This window comes from Colletotrichum graminicola (assembly GCF_000149035.1).
Source record: "Colletotrichum graminicola M1.001 genomic scaffold supercont1.36, whole genome shotgun sequence".
In the NCBI taxonomy this organism is placed as follows: Eukaryota; Fungi; Ascomycota; class Sordariomycetes; order Glomerellales; family Glomerellaceae; genus Colletotrichum; species Colletotrichum graminicola.
Window position 1 is genome coordinate 254767 of NW_007361040.1, and position 17725 is coordinate 272491.

At 56.6% G+C, this 17725-nt stretch overlaps 4 protein-coding genes across 4 annotated transcripts; 2 read left to right on the plus strand and 2 right to left on the minus strand.

Annotated features, from left to right (window-relative positions):
- Nucleotides 1–7783: 7783 nt before the first annotated feature.
- GLRG_08118 (plasma-membrane proton-efflux P-type ATPase) lies at nucleotides 7784–10831 on the plus strand (the record flags this gene model as incomplete). The annotated part of the gene is made up of 4 exons (XM_008098803.1): nucleotides 7784–7982; nucleotides 8105–8412; nucleotides 8494–10711; nucleotides 10785–10831. 4 exons carry the CDS (start codon nucleotides 7784–7786, stop codon nucleotides 10829–10831), a joined length of 2772 nt encoding a protein of 923 aa, XP_008096994.1.
- A 520-nt stretch (nucleotides 10832–11351) lies between these two features.
- On the minus strand, nucleotides 11352–11800 carry GLRG_08119 (uncharacterized protein; the record flags this gene model as incomplete). The annotated part of the gene is made up of 2 exons (XM_008098804.1): nucleotides 11352–11486; nucleotides 11612–11800. 2 exons carry the CDS (start codon nucleotides 11798–11800, stop codon nucleotides 11352–11354), a joined length of 324 nt encoding a protein of 107 aa, XP_008096995.1.
- A 1676-nt stretch (nucleotides 11801–13476) lies between these two features.
- GLRG_08120 (uncharacterized protein) lies at nucleotides 13477–15183 on the plus strand (the record flags this gene model as incomplete). The annotated part of the gene is made up of 5 exons (XM_008098805.1): nucleotides 13477–13519; nucleotides 13594–14004; nucleotides 14058–14112; nucleotides 14162–14382; nucleotides 14450–15183. 5 exons carry the CDS (start codon nucleotides 13477–13479, stop codon nucleotides 15181–15183), a joined length of 1464 nt encoding a protein of 487 aa, XP_008096996.1.
- A 593-nt stretch (nucleotides 15184–15776) lies between these two features.
- Nucleotides 15777–17716, minus strand: GLRG_08121 (BZIP transcription factor; the record flags this gene model as incomplete). Its single annotated transcript, XM_008098806.1, has 2 exons — nucleotides 15777–17221; nucleotides 17446–17716. The coding sequence occupies 2 exons, from the start codon at nucleotides 17714–17716 to the stop codon at nucleotides 15777–15779; spliced, it is 1716 nt and encodes a 571-aa protein (XP_008096997.1).
- Between the last annotated feature and the right edge of the window lie 9 nt (nucleotides 17717–17725).

Below are 17725 nucleotides of genomic sequence, written 5' to 3' on the forward strand. Positions count from 1 at the left end.
CGACTCATGATCGACTTCACCTCGTTAGGCCAAATCGAAAATCGACTCTCTCTGGGCGCCCGGTCGTCCCGTCCCCCTTTTGATCATGGGGGATGTATAATGTATGTATGGTGAATAAATATGACTGTGCAGAGTCTCCATCTCACCCACAGGTTAATGTCCGAAGATACCAGGGTTCGTGGCCGCAGACGGAATACCTACATGAATGATGCAAATGAGCGAGCATAGCGACCGTGCCATGCCCCTCTTCCCATTAAGCCTTGACAGGGTTCCCTCGAGCGGTTAAACCCTTTTCGCTCCGAGCGCTTGCCTTTCTCATGGGTTGCCACGTCGCAATAAGACGAGACAGCCCTGCTAGAAGGGCGAATAGCTCGTCGATGCTCGGTACCGGTGGCTATTGACTTTCGAGGCCGTTGCGCCTCTTCTATGTCAACGATCTTCACTGACATACCAGGCGGTCTCGTAGGATCACCTCAGCGCCCACAGCGATCAAGATGAACGGCTGGCTGCAAAACAACCCTAGGCCCAGCCGATAGTACAGGCATCATGGGATACGGCCGGGAGGGCCGGCTTCCATATATATACCAGTAGCTCGCGAAAAAAAAAAAACCCCCCAAAAAAACCGCCGTCGCTTGTAGCCATGCCCGATAGCCTAATAAACGGATCGGAGTTGAAGACCAAGGTACAGTTACAAGGCGGTCCCCCTTAAGGTCGCACAATCGGAGCGATTGAAGACGTGGCGGGACCGAGGCCCTATTGCGCCCGATTCCTGCATCTTGTGATGTGCAATTGTGAAGCAGTATTTCGACGGTCTAAAGACCGTGAAGCTTGAAAGGCGAATTCGTGCCAAGTAGTGGCGGTGCTGATCGCCTACAACACAGAAGACGTTATCACGGACCTTCTCCAGAGGTGGGGGTACATCCATGGGCGAGAGTCGCTGGCCAAGACTTTGAGGTTTAATATTGCTCACCCAAAAAAGCATCAGTGCGCCAATGCCGAGCCCTCCTAGATTCCCTTGGACCTTCACTCGCTCAATCTCCAGGATGATGATTTCTCACGGCTCAGCGGGATTTTGCTGGCTGAACCTGTGAGCCAAGAGAAATCATCTATACTTGGAAATGCCCTTGTCTTAGAACAGCCAAACGAGGCGGTCGTGGGTTGGAAAAAGGCGCATATCAAAATCCGCACAAGGGCTATCGTTTGTTAGACGGCCAAGACCCTGGAAGCGCCTCGTTACGGGACCCGATCTTCTCCAAGCCCACTAGAGCCGACTGACTTGGAAGGGAGGTCATGCAGGCCCGACTGGCGGCCGAATGAGGCTTCGAGGGGTCGGCGGGCTTGCAGCAAGTGCGGGAGAATCAGGGCCGTCCAATCCCCGCAATCTACAGGATGCGGGAGCGGAGGCACAATGCAGCGATTTGAAGCAACGACATCGGGGGAACGAGGAACTGGGTGTGGGGGGAGAGGAGGCACGCCTGGGAAGCCTGATGGTGTGTAGAGTCTGAGATGCAGCAGTGCGGCGATACTCTGGAGGTGGTCCCAACCCAGAGTTGGTCGAAATGCCACATCATCCAATCCGACAGCGAGATTTTGAAATGCCTCAGCGTTGCCTCTTTACTGACGAAAGTGAGCACAAAGACGGTGAGCGAGTGCCGAGAGTCTCCACGGGAGCTCACGAGGACAATCACGAGCTTTGACCAACGAGGGCGAGGTTTCTCCAAGCCCCCGCGACCGTCCAGGTTTCCCAGCAGCTTCTTTGGATGAGGTGAGAGGGGTCTGTCATCCGGTTCAGACGTAAGGATTGTAAACCACACTTGAGCTTCAGATGGGCCCGGGCGTCGCTCCGTGGCAAGGCCAGGCAAATAGGCTAGGTAGGATGGTGGACACTGGAAGTAGCCGCGTAGACCGTGCTCGGCATGCTCGGTGAGCGATTTCGGCATCAGCCGATTCCGCAGACGAATAGACGGTCAAGCGGCTCAGTTTGACCGAGGCAAAATAGCCAAGCAGACCAGACACATTGTGCATGACGGATCACCCCCTCGCCTCCCCAACGGCGAGACCGAACGCTGACCGACACGGCTCCGATCTTGAATTGTCGGCTTGGGATACCCAGAAAGCTTAGGCTAGTTCCAGCGGTCGCGCATTGAGGGAAAGAGGCGTCGATTAGCCACTCATGGTCGGGGGTCGGTGCATAACCGACCCGCGCAATGGGAGGTACGGATCGGCCGGAGCGGCCACCTGCACTGAGTACAACTGAGTAAGAGGAAGGTCATCGAACAGGAAAAGCCCCAGTCAGCATGACGTAGAGGCGTAGAGCTCCCAGAGAACCATCGCGTGTCTGATTTGTGATCCATCAAACCGGCCAGCCACCTACTCAGCACGGAGCAGCTCTGCCATTTCGAGGACCCGTAGGGCCCGTGTCAGTGAACAGGCATCGATGGTGGAAAGGCATAGATACACAAGGTGAGCGAGGGACCCTGTACGCATGTAAGGTGCGGTGAACAGTGGGTGTCCATCGGCAGGGCTAGGGCCTTGGGGAAGGGGTTTCTCGCCGTAGACTATCCGTACAATAGGGTCGAACCCAGAACTGCGTCGAGAATTGAACGCTTTCCCCGGCTTGGAGAAAGAACCAGACCATCGCTATCCGCGGAGAGTGTAATGCACGCCGACGAGGCCAGCCAGACTTTGTGAAGCCTTGGCCCCCACGGAAAAGGTCATTGAGAAGGGACATCGGTAGCTAGCCGGGGCCTTGGGAGCCGTGTGAATGGAGGTGGTCCAGCACAGCTGATTCTCTTATCCACAGCGGGGCTGAGAATGCCAAAACTCTTGCCTTCTCGTTGGTCGGAACGGTCCATTGATGGAGGATTTGTAGTGGAGAGGCACGGTAAGGTAGTTTAGACGGTAGGCGGCTCGGGGCATCGGGCGATACACCGTAGCATACGGGCGGATACGCACCATACGCAGCAAAGCTGGCCTAGCTTTTCTCCTTGCTGGGCGTGGGTAGGGGACGTGGCTCGAGACTCGGGGAAAAGGCGACAAGGCGTGCCTAGACTAGACCACTGAACGGACGACGTGCACGTCGGCGCTGCTTGTGCACGCGCCGGCGTATTGCGTAAATGGCTGACAGTCCCAAAATCCTTATCAAGGGTCTCTCATCCAGCAGCGGTTACTTGGTGTCTCCTATCCAGTCCTGGTGCTGCCATTAAGGGTAAGCGCAGGATCCGTAGAAACCGGTCGGTAGAAGAGCAAAGAGGTACGGAGCAGGCGTGTAAGGGCCGTGGAAGCAGCGGGAGATGTTAGCGGCGCGAGTGGTGCGACGATTGCCCTAGCCTGGAAGGAGACAAGATCAGGTTGTTGCGGATTAGTTGCTCCAGAAGCCTAATGGGAACTCCCAAGAGTGCCGGTATCCACGGGAGTTGTATCCGTATGTACTGCATATTCGTAGTAGTAGCGCCCCCCTTCCCTTTCTTTTGTGTCTCAGCTTTGCTTCCAGCAGGATCAAAGGTTGGATCGTGGAAATGGGATACCCAACAGGCTTAGCCTCGCCGACGAAGAGTTGGCCGAGGTGCCGAATCCATTAGACGCGTCGGAGTACCGTCGCTTTGCTGTGTGGGAAGGACATGACCCTAACAGGAACACGTAGAACAAAGGTATCCGTAGTACTCCATATATCTCACCTGCTCGTGGGCGTAGGCTTGTCTTAGCTCTAGTGGCTAGCTGGCCTCTGCGCTTGTGGTGTCTCTTTGGTTGGGTATTACGGATATTGTCCTCTATTCCTCATGGACGCCAAGGAATTCGGATAATGGCGCTCTGACAGTGCGGACAAGCAGTGTCTAGTTGGAACAGGGCAACGTTGGGTCGAGCTCGGCGATGCGAAAAGTTTGAAAGGGCCGTTTCCTGATAACGAGACGATTGGCAAATTGAATCCAACATTGCAGGGATCATGACAGCTGCTCCCAGGCCAGGCCCCCTCCCGAAAGCCTGCCTGCACGGCTATGCCTGTCCAAGCTCAATCACGAATGGTAGGGCGGCTCGCATCCCCAAGTCGTCCTCTCGTCGCTCATGACTGGCAGCAGAGATTTGGAGGACCAAAAGCTTGTTATGATCCACCTACCTTGGAGTCTTGGACGAAGAAGAGGACCGTGCTGTTATCGAAGAAGACTGTGTGGATCTGATCAACATCCATGTCGAGAAAACGACAGGGAAGATACGTACTTTAAATTTTTCATAACTTCTATTTGTCCGCCACCAGGTACCCCCGTGCTGTTTCCGTGCCTGTCCTTCTGGGTGGGTGACCGGACACCACCCCGTGAGGAACGCCAACGGCACGTTTTCCGCGATGCGCGATGACTGATGAAGAATGATTACTGAGAGTTTCTCCGAGGCTTAGCGAGAGGGAAGGGACAAAAAAAAAAAGGCTCATCGCACTGCCGCCGGGCGAGACAAGCGTCGTGGAAGCGGTCATATGCGCCAATGGGCACCGCGCTATTTCAATTGACATTACGGAGTAATAAGGCACTTAATGGCCGTTGGGAGCAAAGAAAGTGCCACTTGAACCGTTGCTGACCGCCGGCCATCCCACCCCGTCCATGACGGGAGAAAGCCAAGGCTCGTGTGCTTCACCTACGAAGGGTAGGGAAGCATCGGCAGCACGCTCCAACGGGCGAACCCCGAGACGACAACAACAAAGAAAAATGGGCGGGCCATGCCTGCCGACCGACCTGGCCTGTCGTCGACTTAAGGGGGGGCGGCTTTGGGAGAGCAGTGTCGTCATTATCATCGTCAGCTGGCCGCGGATTGAAAATCGCGCAAGCCATTCTTCCTGCTCGGCCGGGCACAGCTTCGGACAAGCCAGGGAAGGAAGCGAGACGGAAGAGCCATTTCGAGACGAGGGAATAAGAGAACGTAGCAATCAGGTAATGCAAGTGAATTAAGGTAGGGTCGGGTCAATGGTGAGGAAACGCCAATGTCAACGGTACGCGCAGATGAAGAAGAGCTTACATTAGGATTACCTACAAACCTGCTTAGCTGCACGGCTCCTTGATAGCCGGACCAGAACAAGGTACCACGGATATCAGGTAGCGCTACCCACGGTTGCATTTATCTGCTGTATCTGACCTGGGCCGATGTGCGTGCAATGCGTGAGGTCCTGGCCTGGCCTGGCCTCGCACGGCGCCGAGTGAGCGAGTGGGTGGGTGAGGGAGGGAGAACGTGTGTGGTCAGCGTACCGCCCTGTCGGCGACTCCATAAGAAAGGTGCGGGAAACAACTTTGCACTGGTGCTCCCCACGGTCGATGGTGAGCGAGGTATCGCCGACGCCACAGCGAACCAATGGAAAGCCTCGGATGGGTGGAGAAGGCGGTGGTCGCGGAGAAACAGTGAACGAAGAGAAGAAGACGCAAGAAAAATTCTGGTGCATGAAGCTAATTCGCCCAGGAGAGCAACGAACGGTAGGTAGGTAGGGAGGAGGACGAAAAAAAGATGGAAAAAGGAAAGAAAAAAACAGTCGTGTGGGTCCCGTTGCGACTTCCGAAGGAAACGCCCCACTGGAACTTCCACATCTGGGCCATACATAAACAGGTACCTACGACGTAGGTAGTCGGCTGCACCTGCAGCCCACCTTTTTCATCTAGGTACCTGCCTGTCTTCCCTGTCCGCGCCTGGGAAACCTGCACCTCACCTGGTCCTAGGAACCGTGGCCCGGCGAGTCCATGTGGGGTTCTGTACTTTGTTTACTCGCGAGATTACCTCAGTGCATCCGTATTCCGCACTGTGAGTATGCATGTTGGCATGTATACCTACTTACTATGTACGCATGGTTATGAAATAACGCAGGGATCCCTGGGACCATCTGTGGGTTTGTTTGCATTGGACATATGTCTCCCCTAGTAGTAGAGCTAAGCCCATGCGCTGCCATCCCATCCTCTCCCAGTCATTACATTCCTATCCGCGCACCAAAATGAGATTGAAGGAAGCAACATCGTATCTAAGCTATAAATTCTTTTGTGAAGGAAATTACGCCGGTCCGTGTTGCATAATAACGCCAAGCACGTTATTTTTTCCTTCTCACTCCCCTTCATCTGGGTTACATGTCATGTCGCCCGCTAATCATTTCTCTCCTTGCCGTCATATTGGCTTCCTGTGCTGTCCTGCCCAACTGCCGCCATGTCCAACGAAGCATTTGCACATATTGTCCAATCCTTCCCCCCCCCCCTTTACCGTCGCACTCAATTTCAATTCGTACTGTCTCCTGCTGGGGTACCTCGCCCCCATGTATTGTACGGATATTCCAATACTCTATTCAGACTGAGCGTGCCATTAATCCTTTGCCTCGTACGTCCCATCCCTCGTCTACATTGCGTCTGATCTTATCCTCTGCTGGCCTCGAAGCCCTGTCCTTCTCCGAGGCAAGTCTTCGTCCTTGCCGTTCAGTCTCCGCAGAGAGTGCTGGGGACTAGGGACCGTAAGGTCGACTGCAGTAACCGACTAGCCCATCTAGGCCTGGTACCTGACTGTTGTTGTTGTCGCTTGTTGCTGGCCGGGTTACAAGGTACCATGGATGGACCGATCAATAATGCTTGTAGCTTCTCCAGCTATTGCAGCTTTCTCCGCGACCTCCCCGAGCAGGTTAGGTACCTGGGTATCTACCTACCTTGAACTTTACATTGACCTTGACCTCGACCTTACCTCACCTTCCTTGCCATTCGTCCGTTCCCTTGCCTTACTAGGTACGCAGCTCCTCAACTCACCTCGCTCACCTTTACGTGAGAGGGGCCTTTGGATAGAAAACACTGGAGATGCGAGGGGGGCTACTCGCAGCTTCTGGAGCCTAAACTTGCCCTACCTGCCAATCTCTCTCTTCCCGCTCAACCGTCTGTCTTGCCGTACCGTACTGTACTGTACAGTTGCCGAAGGTTGCCGTTATCTCGCCGCTATCGTGCCGCTCCTTCTTCGCTCATCTCTCGCTGTTTCGCTGTCCTGCTGTGTGTGCTATGTATCCGTAGGCGGGACCAGTACATACCGTCGCTTGCGGGTATGTCGTGGGGATCCCGATTGGGATTGCCCTTCCTTTTTTTCTGGGTCGCAAGGCAAGGCAGGGCAGGTGCGGATGCCGCTCACTCGCCATCACTCACAATCGCTGGGGACCAGGACGGGTGACGAGGACTAGGACTCGGTCAATCGCGCCGCCGGATAGCTCCCATGCTCCACGCCCATGCCCATCCCCACGCCCATACCCACACACCCACACCCACACCCACGCTTGCTTGCTTGCCTGCACCGGCAGCGCAGCTTTCTCCATTGACTCTGCCGCTTGTGTACACGCCCTCTTCCCTTCCGCCCATGTCCCCACGTCCCAGCGGTCGCCTGCTTGTTGCGTTGCTCGTGTCTCTGGCTCTCTCTCGCTCACTTACCTTCGCGGCCACTCCTACTACGGCTCGTTCCTCTTAAGTAGCGAAGCTTCCTCCCGCCTCATCCGGAGTTCCCTTTCCCTTTCTCTTTCTCCATCACCCACGAAGGCTGCCTATATAGATTGCCCTTCACAATTCGTGTGGTGCTCAAACCTCTCCCCCCCCCCCTCATCCCTCTCTTTACCTTAATTACGCGTTTTTCTGCGACCTCAACATCCAGTATTCCTAGGCCCGTCCTAAGAAGAAACACAAGCAGCGCCTCGCCGTACACCTCGGACTTCACTCGACTACATCAATTCCTATCCGCGATAAACATCCTACCTATTCGCGCATAATAAGCTTGAGCAGAGCTCGTCTGTCTCACAACCACCGCAATGGCTGACTCCAACGCCACTGCGGCCCCTGCTCTCAGCACGCCTATTGAGAGCCACAAGTTCGATGAGAAGGAACGCCCCGTCGACGCTCCTCCCGCCAACCCCAAGGTTGAGGCCGACGAGGAGGAGGATGAGGACATTGACGCCCTGATCGAGGACCTCGAGTCCCAGGATGGTCATGTCGACGAGGAGGAAGAGGGTACGTTGCCGCCCCTTGGCTCCGTCGACGAGATGCTAGCCTAGCACATGCTTTTTCTGCCGAGTCTTGTCTTGACGAGTCCTGTCACTGTCGATCAAGTTTTGCTAACAACCCCGTTGTAGAGGATGGAACTCCCGGCATGGGTCGCGTCGTGCCCGAAGAGCAGCTCCAGACCGACACCCGTCTTGGTCTCACTGAGCAGGAGGTTCTCAACCGCCGCCGCAAGTGGGGCCGCAACGAGATGGCTGAGCAGAAGGAGAACTTGATCCTCAAGTTCTTCATGTTCTTCGTTGGTCCCATTCAATTCGTCATGGAGGCCGCCGCCGTCCTGGCTGCTGGTCTTGAGGATTGGGTCGATTTCGGTGTCATTTGCGGTCTTTTGCTGCTCAACGCCGCCGTTGGTTTTGTTCAGGAATTCCAGGCTGGATCTGTTAGTCAACACCGCCCCACATCCCTGGCATGCGTTGCCAAGGGTGCCCCGAGACCACATTGCTGACCGTCTCCACTCTAGATTGTCGCCGAACTCAAGAAGACCCTTGCGCTCAAGGCTGTCGTCCTCCGTGACGGTACCCTGAAGGAGGTCGAGGCCCCCGAAGTCGTCCCTGGTGATATTCTTCAGGTTGAGGAGGGCACCATCATCCCCGCTGATGGTCGCATCGTCACCGAGGATGCCTTCCTTCAGGTCGACCAGTCCGCCATCACTGGTGAGTCTCTGGCCGTCGACAAGCACCGCAACGATAACTGCTACGCCTCTTCCGCCGTCAAGCGTGGTGAGGCTTTCATCATCGTCACCGCCACTGGTGACAACACCTTCGTCGGTCGCGCCGCCGCTCTCGTCAACGCTGCCTCCGCCGGCTCTGGTCACTTCACTGAGGTCCTGAACGGCATCGGTACCATTCTCTTGGTCCTTGTCATCTTCACCCTGCTCATCGTCTGGGTTTCCTCCTTCTACCGCTCCAACGGCATTGTCGACATCCTCCGCTTCACCCTCGCCATTACCATCATTGGTGTCCCCGTCGGTCTTCCTGCCGTCGTCACCACCACCATGGCCGTCGGTGCTGCCTACCTTGCCAAGAAGAAGGCCATTGTCCAGAAGCTCTCCGCCATCGAGTCCCTTGCTGGTGTCGAGATTCTCTGCTCCGACAAGACGGGTACCCTCACCAAGAACAAGCTCTCCCTGGCCGAGCCTTACACTGTCGCCGGTGTCGACCCCGAAGATCTCATGCTCACTGCCTGCTTGGCTGCTTCCCGCAAGAAGAAGGGTATGGACGCCATCGACAAGGCTTTCCTCAAGTCTCTCCGCTACTACCCCCGCGCCAAGTCGGTTCTGTCCAAGTACCAGGTTCTCGAGTTCTTCCCCTTCGACCCTGTCTCCAAGAAGGTTACTGCTCTCGTCCAGTCCCCCGCTGGTGAGCGCATTACCTGCGTCAAGGGTGCTCCCCTCTTCGTCCTCAAGACTGTCGAGCAGGACCACGAGATCCCTGAGGAGATTGACCAGGCCTACAAAAACAAGGTTGCCGAGTTTGCTACCCGCGGTTTCCGCTCTCTCGGTGTTGCCCGCAAGCGTGGCGACAACGGTGCTTGGGAGATTCTCGGAATCATGCCCTGCTCTGACCCCCCCCGCCACGACACCGCCCGCACCGTCAACGAGGCCAAGTCTCTCGGTCTGTCCATCAAGATGTTGACTGGTGACGCTGTTGGTATCGCCCGTGAGACTTCCCGCCAGCTCGGTCTCGGCACCAACATCTACAACGCTGAGCGCCTCGGTCTCGGTGGTGGTGGTGACATGCCCGGCTCCGAGGTTTACGACTTCGTTGAGGCTGCCGATGGTTTCGCCGAGGTCTTCCCCCAGCACAAGTACAACGTCGTGGAGATTCTCCAGCAGCGTGGCTACCTCGTTGCCATGACTGGTGACGGTGTCAACGATGCCCCCTCCCTGAAGAAGGCTGACACCGGTATCGCCGTCGAGGGCGCCTCCGACGCTGCTCGCTCCGCCGCCGACATTGTCTTCCTTGCCCCCGGTCTTGGTGCCATCATTGACGCCCTGAAGACCTCTCGCCAGATTTTCCACCGCATGTACGCCTACGTCGTCTACCGTATCGCCCTGTCCATCCACTTGGAGATCTTCCTCGGCCTGTGGATTGCCATCCTCAACCGTTCCCTGAACATTGAGCTTGTCGTCTTCATTGCCATTTTCGCCGATATCGCCACCCTGGCCATCGCTTACGACAACGCCCCCTTCTCCAAGAGCCCCGTCAAGTGGAACCTGCCCAAGCTCTGGGGTATGTCTGTTCTCCTCGGTATCGTCCTCGCCGTCGGTACCTGGATCACGGTCACCACCATGTACGCCCACGGCCCCAACGGTGGTATCGTCCAGAACTTCGGTAACCTCGATGAGGTTGTCTTCCTCCAGATCTCCCTCACCGAGAACTGGCTCATCTTCATCACCCGTGCCAACGGTCCCTTCTGGTCCTCCATCCCCTCGTGGCAGCTTGCTGGCGCCATCTTTGTCGTCGACATCCTCGCCACCTGCTTCACCATCTGGGGTTGGTTCGAGCACAGCAACACCTCCATTGTTGCCGTTGTCCGTATCTGGATCTTCTCCTTCGGTGTTTTCTGCGTCTGCGCCGGTGTCTACTACCTCCTCCAGGACAGCACTGGCTTCGACAACCTCATGCATGGCAAATCGCCCAAGGGTAGCCAAAAGCAGCGCTCTCTCGAGGACTTTGGTAAGTCTATATAACCTTTATTACCCCGACTCGTAATGAGTTGTCACAGAATAGAGGCTAACCGTTCCATCAGTCGTTTCCCTGCAGCGTGTCTCCACCCAGCACGAGAAGTCGCAGTAAAGAGGAACTCCCTGGCAGAGTCAGGTCTGTCCATGACATAGAATACGCCATGGCTGATCCCGTCGACTCCGCTGGACCCTCTTCCTGGGCCTGATTGACTCTGGCCCCTAATGAGACCGGACGAGATGCCGACTTACGCCCACTAAGTTCATCTTTCTTTTATGTTTAAAGTTTTACGGTGATAATGCTATCATCGGTAATTACTGTGATCGAGTGGGAGAGAGGGAGAGAATACCCTTAGTGCCGTTATAGACCTAATACAAATTCGTAAAATTAGTAAAAATACTTGCTTCCTACCTGTGAAATGAACATCTTGAGACGTAGCTTTGTAGGCCCTTGCTACAGAACAGCTAGCAAACCATGTATACTGCTTTTGAGCGGTCACTTGGCTACGTGTGGCGAGCAGTGCACATGACTGGGAAGGTTGAGCAAATATCAGGTCATTGCTTCAGTGAAGCAATCGTCACTTGGTCTGCTTCTACCATGACTTTATTTCCATTGTCTATAGTCACGTGATTTTCTACTGAGGAACCACAACGTCCTTGGAAGTATCCAGCTCTTCGTGTCTTCTCAGGTCCATGGGGCGGTCGAGTAGAGGCACAACATAAGGGTCAAACGTCTTCCAGTAAGGGTTCTCGAGGTGGTACTTTTGGCTCTATAGTGATTGCTGGTCAGCAAACGAAACACCATGCGTGAACATTCTCGCAGGGTGAGGAGAGAGAGTATGTGTGTGTTGTGATCATAAGGGTGGTGTGATGCAGCTATGCCGGCGCCACTTACAAACTCAGTCTCGAAGCGCTCGACAATGGTGAAGGACCGAGGGTCGTGGACGTCCTGCATGACGAACCAGCTGACGGTCTCGCGGTCCTGGGAGTAGACCCGCGAGGCCTCAATGAGCTTGGCCTTGATGCGGTCGACCGAGTCCGGGTGGTCGTTTGCGTGGAGGTGGACGGTGATTGTATAGACCATTGTCGCGGTTCGGGGAGGCCGATGGAGGGAGGGGATGTTTGTTGAAACGTTCGATTGGGCAATCAGCGTCGAGGTTGGTGTGTAGGTAGGCAGGTAGTTTGTAACGGTGATGTTTGGTAAGAAGGGGGGAGGGGCAGCATAGCTCACCGACAGCTATCTGGAAACAGGTGAGGGGTGGAGGGGTAGTTTTGGAGGCTGGGTGAGGGGGTTGAGAGTGGGGGAGTGGGTTTTGAGAGCGAGAGAGAGACAGCTGAGCTGGTCCGGGGTCTTGGGTCCCAGGTTTAGGAGGGAGGGTTCTACGACGGTTGGACCTCCAAATTACGTGCATGGTGAGCCCGTAAAGTCTTGGTGAAGCTTGCAGCAGACCAGTCAGCGAGTCAATTGACTTGGCAAGGGTGTCCGTTGCCTTGCAACGCGGCTGGCATGGCTGCCGAGATCTATACGACCCATTGTCCGGCAGCCCCCATGCCTCTGGAACCTCCGGCGCTGGCTGTACACTACGTCCGGCAATGATGGCCCGGAGGCGTCGTAGACCGGCATGGTCTGCGCCGGGGTCGTTGTCATACCATGGCCAGCAGCCTTACAGCGAGCCACACGCCTATCTAACAAGCTAGCCTGCTGTTGGATGGCGAACAACAACGCTCCTACTCTCGGAGCCGCCTGACCTGAGACCAGAGAGAACTTTGGAGCTGGTAAAGGGCAGAACCTCCAGGTCATCGGACCGGCCATTGTTATCGCAGTAAGGCACACTAGGGCAGACGAGACGGTGAGGGCGGTGAAGGGGACAGATTGATACCAAGAGGGCGGACGCCGGTCCGATTCTGACTCTGTCGTGTTGGCGCGGCCGACGATTCCAGCGAGCCTACCCCAGACTATACTAGCCTAATAGGCCGCCGCATCTTGCCTGTCCGCCTTCTGTGCCTTCCCAACTTAGCTTCCTCTGTTCTCTTTTGCTTATGAAAGCGCCGTTGTACATTGCCTGCCTAGATAGGTAGGTAGGTAGGTACCCAGAATGAATGTACCGCATCTGACCTCTGGGAGAACACTCATGTCAATGCCGGCTCCGGCACCGACCCGCCAACTTCACCTCACCGCGAGGTGACCCACTCTTTTCTCTTCCATCTTCGGCCACGGCGTCTCCACATTTGCACAACCACCATCCATCCTTTTTTCCTCGCCATTCCATCCCCGTCACACCCATCATTGTCGCGTATCCAACGGAGAGCTGCACCTCGGAGTCAGCGATGCCATCTCATCCTGCCGGTCTCTCTCCACGGAACGTAACCGCCGATCTCAATCATTCTCGTCATCACCACGACATTTTTTGCTGGCGTTTTCATGCACGTTTCCGCCCCTCCCACCCCGCGGGCACGCTCTCAGAAGCCGTACAGCTTGACACTTACACCCACACGCCGGCAGTCCTCTCACAGCATCCTTGATTAGTCGACCAAACTGTGGTGCCCTGTTTGAATCTCGAATCGAGGAGGCAAACTAGTGTAGATTTATTTCTTCTCCTCCTAGTGCCCCATTGGGGCATACTATCTTTAGCCGCCAACATCGCTAGGTCCCAGTCGTGTCCACACTGAGGAGACGAGCAATCACGCTCTAGCCTCTTAACTATACCATCACGGACCTAAGACACTGGCTCCATCAAGCCGGACTGAATCCCGGACACCATGGCACCCCAACAGCGGATGCAAATCCCAGGGTACTACTACGGTACTATACACACGCCCCTCGTGATCCTCCTAGTCGTCCCAGATTCCCTCTTAGCTAACTTGAAAGACGGCTAGATGAGGGAAAGGGCAAGTATTTCAAGATCGAAAAGAACACATCGGCACCGCAGGGCGCCTTTTGGTCTGCGGACAGCGTCAAACGCCGCAAGATCCAGCATCGTGAGGCCGAAGCCGTTGCCGTCCGTCAGGAGCGCCTGAAGCGCCACATTGCACGCTCCGCCGTGTTGAGGGATCCGCTCCTTGGCGGTGTTCTCGACGTCGAGTTCGGTCTCCGGCGCGAGCGGCAGATGCGCGCCCATGCCGGCGTCGGTGCGGAAGACGTCCCGGCCGTGGCCTGGACGAAAGGGCTTGTCGACAAAGGTGAGGTGCCGTTTGTGCCCAGCTTCGCGAGGCAGAGCTTCCCGAATATACCATGCTTCTATGTCGGTGGAGATGATGTCAAGACGGGGCTGGGTGTTGCGTATGCTAGTGAGTCTAGGCCCTCCCTCAAGCTGGCGCTGGAGGTATGCTGATATCGCTAGCTCTGGATGAGGAGACTTTGATAGGGTCTTACATTCCCACCGACGAGAATGACAGGTGAGCTTCACCAGTGACTCAATGGCTGCGCATGTTCTTATTGTACTAGGGTATCTTTTTGCACCGATGCCTCAAGCCGCCCAGAGCGCCGCCTGTCACACCGGCATGAGATGATTGGCTGTCCACAGATCTCTTCCATCAATTATCACCCGCATTCCCACCGCATCATTGTGACCTCCCGCGAACCAAGCAACACATGCGACATTTACCTCTTCTCCCCGCCCAAGTCCGCCCCAGACGATGATCGGCCTCTATGGCTACTCGACAGAGGTAATGCCCTTCTCCCATTTCACTTGACCCTCAACACCCTATTCTAACGCACCGGCCCATCCATCAGCAAACAACCTCCGTCACATCTCCTTCAACACGGGCCGCCGCGAAGGCGTTGTAAACCAAACGACACCAGCACCGCCCTCTTCATCTTCCCTCATCTGTGTCATTGGAACCTCATACGGCCTCCTCAAGCTCACCTCAGACGAACGTATCCACTGGCTCGGCCCAGCCCGCCCGCGCCCAGGCCCCGCCGAAGGCGACTTCTTCGACCAGTCATTCCTCCCCTCTAACCCCAACGTACTTCTCGCTGGCGGCCGCAACCGCGACGTCCGGATGATCGACATGCGCGTTAATTGGACCGAGTGGGATAACATCCCCGTCGGGCCCGTGGCGCGCCTGAGGGCCGTGAACCCACACCAGTTCCTCGCCGCAGGGCCGCGGTCGCGGATGGCACTGTTTGATATCCGCTACCGGAAGCGCAGGCCAAACGGTACGAGGCCCGTGGTGAATTTTACGGGCTACCGGAACGAGGCACACATGCACATCGGCTGGGACGTTGACGTGGATTCAGGGGTGGTCGCAGCAGCGCACGATGATGGCCGCGTGGGTGTGTACTCGCTGCTCTCGGGGCGGAGGCTGGCGTGCCCCACAGTCGACGCCGTCATGGCGAGGACGCCGATTCGCAGTTTGCAGTTCCAGACGATGCCGGGGCGAAGGCATGCGAGCTTGTTCGCTGGCGTGGGGCCGAACCTGAAGGTGTTTTCGATCGGGGCGCCGGGGGCGGACGACGAGTGCTAGGTTTTGAGACCATACTGAGCTGCCGTGGAAAACCCTCCACCAACTGAGGTTCCCAGAGGGAGACTGCTGGTGGGCAGCTTTTCACAGCATTGACTCTGCCTGCTTCTGCTAGGCTGATTGTGTCTTTGGTAATGATTTCTCGCCCGTCGAGATTAGGACGGGAAGGTATAAGCATTAAAGCAAGCAGGTAGATCATCCATTTTCCGCAGGGAAACGACGTCCACTACTATACAGCAGCTGCTGCGTTTTGTTCTTTTGGGTTCCATACGCATATCTCGCTGCCAGAGGTTCTACGCCTCTCCTGTAACGCCAAACCATATCTCAATAAGGCTGGGCCCTCTCCGCCTGGTAATGATGACTTCCGTGCCGGCCAAGTACGCCATATCAATGACACTATGCCTCCGCCCAGCCCGCACCGCCCAACCAACCTCCAACGCCAACATTCGATCGCATTTGGATTTAGCTGGCCGCCTCTTGCATGTCTGTACATATATGTAATAAAGTAAGGGGAGCCGTGCTATTCAGGTATTCGGGTTAAGCCGAATACCTCCTGGATTAAACATACGGCCCTTGAGAATATTTGCCCGAGGCGATTAGACCTTCAAATTGTACGTCCCCGCAAGCTTGGGAAATGTTTGATTGAAAGCCTGTCCAAGCGTCCAGTTCTCCAGCCTCCGCAGGTGCCGCTCAAATACAGGGTTGATCACCACCTCATCCGAATCCGGCACCTGTAGCAGGGTGTCTGTCTCCTCGTAGGGCCAGTTCAAGCTCAGCGTCGTCGTGAACGGCACAAAGAAGTTGTCGAACAAGTAATCGCGAGGGTTGTAGTCCCGGCAGAGCTTATCGCGCATGGCCGGGAAGGGCACGTGGTCGATCCAGGCGGGGTGCTCGGTGAGCAGCTGCGAGGGCAGCGGGCGCACCCACTCGGGTAGACGGTCGTAGCTCTCCTGCGTCGGCGATATCTGCCAACGCATGATGAGAAACATGATGTACAGGACCGCGATGCGCTGGGGCAGGGCCGAGAGGTCCGGGAAGGTAGCGAGGATGTCAGTGAAGACCTTGGAGAGCGGGTGCGAGAACTTGCTGTTGGCGGGGTTGAGGAGCGACAGCACCGACGGGTAGCGCGGGCCGATGATCTCGTTCGTCGGGAGGCCGTCGGCCGCCCGCTGGCGGCGCTCGTGGAGGAAGTCGAGGAGGAGGCTGTCCAGCGGGCATGTCGGCCCGCAGTTCTTGATTTTTGCCGAGTAGCTCGCCAAGCCTCTCGGCTCGGTGGGCGCGCTTGGCACCTGCTGAGGGCATTCGGCCTGTGACCGGGGGGTATGAACGGTCGGTCCGCTGAGGGACGGACTTCGATTAGGATGGACGGAGGCAACAGCGGTCCAGTCATGCTTCATGGGAACGTGGTGATACATCGGCGAATCCTGGGCGCCATTGACGCCACTCTGGATCTTGGCAAGGCGAGCATTCTGATCGAGAAGGAATTCCAACCCTAGCTTCTCCGGGCCGAGGTCAAGGCCATGACGGAGGTCTTGCCGCTGCTGATTCAGCATCTTGCTCGCGACTGACATGTGGTTGGGAGAAGACGGGACCGAGACGCCGCTACCCGGCGTCGCCTGCCAGCCGGCGGTGGGGTCGATGGAGGCTGGCGAGGCCACGCTGTTCGGCGTCGACGCGTTGTTCGCCGAGACGGGCCCATTCAGCTGATGGACATGCGAGTAACTCGCGCTGGGGGAGGGGAAGACAGGAGGTTCTACCAGAGATGTGGATCCGTTAGGGCCGTGCCGGACATGCAATTCGCCGAGCTGTGACGGCTCGGGCTGGGTTGGCGGAGAAGCTGAGATCAGCGGCTGGATAGAGGCGATGAACGCCGCCAAGCGGCGCTTCAGGTCGGCATTCTCGGCCTCGACGGCCTCCTTGGCCCTCTGGACGGCCTGCAGGTCCTGGTAGGGCTGCTGCGACGTCAGCTCCTGGATGCGGCGCTCAAGGGTCTCGATCTGGTTCTTGGTGCGCTCCCGGATGGCTCGCTGGGCTTCCCTATCTGATCAGGGGCAATGGCACATCGGTTAGCCGTGGTGTGTCATCAGTAGTTGCAACGGAGGGGGTCAATGCTGTGGGGGATCGGACGAGGGTATAGCGGGCAGCGTACGGAACGATTAACTTCAACGGGAGACGCATGGGTTGTGTGTGAAATCGGGTACGATACAAGCGTGGAGCAAAGACATGATGGCAGTACGGGCAAGCAAGGGCGGTGATTATGCTCACCGTTGGCGCGCTTCTTGGCCAACTGCTCGGGTGTCAGATTGGCGACACCCCTGGAGCCAGGACCCGTGCGACGTTTTTTATTCATACCACTGGACGGCTGCGAGGGAGACGAGGCATCGCCGCCGATCGGCGTGCAGGAGTCGTCATTGCCGGGCCCTGCCGGGCTGGGCTGGTCGGGGACACCGCGCTTGTTGTTGTGACTGAAGCCGGGGGTCACTGACGAAGCCACGGAGCCGGCGGGACTAGGATGGTTGGCAGCATCGGAGGCCATGGGAAATCG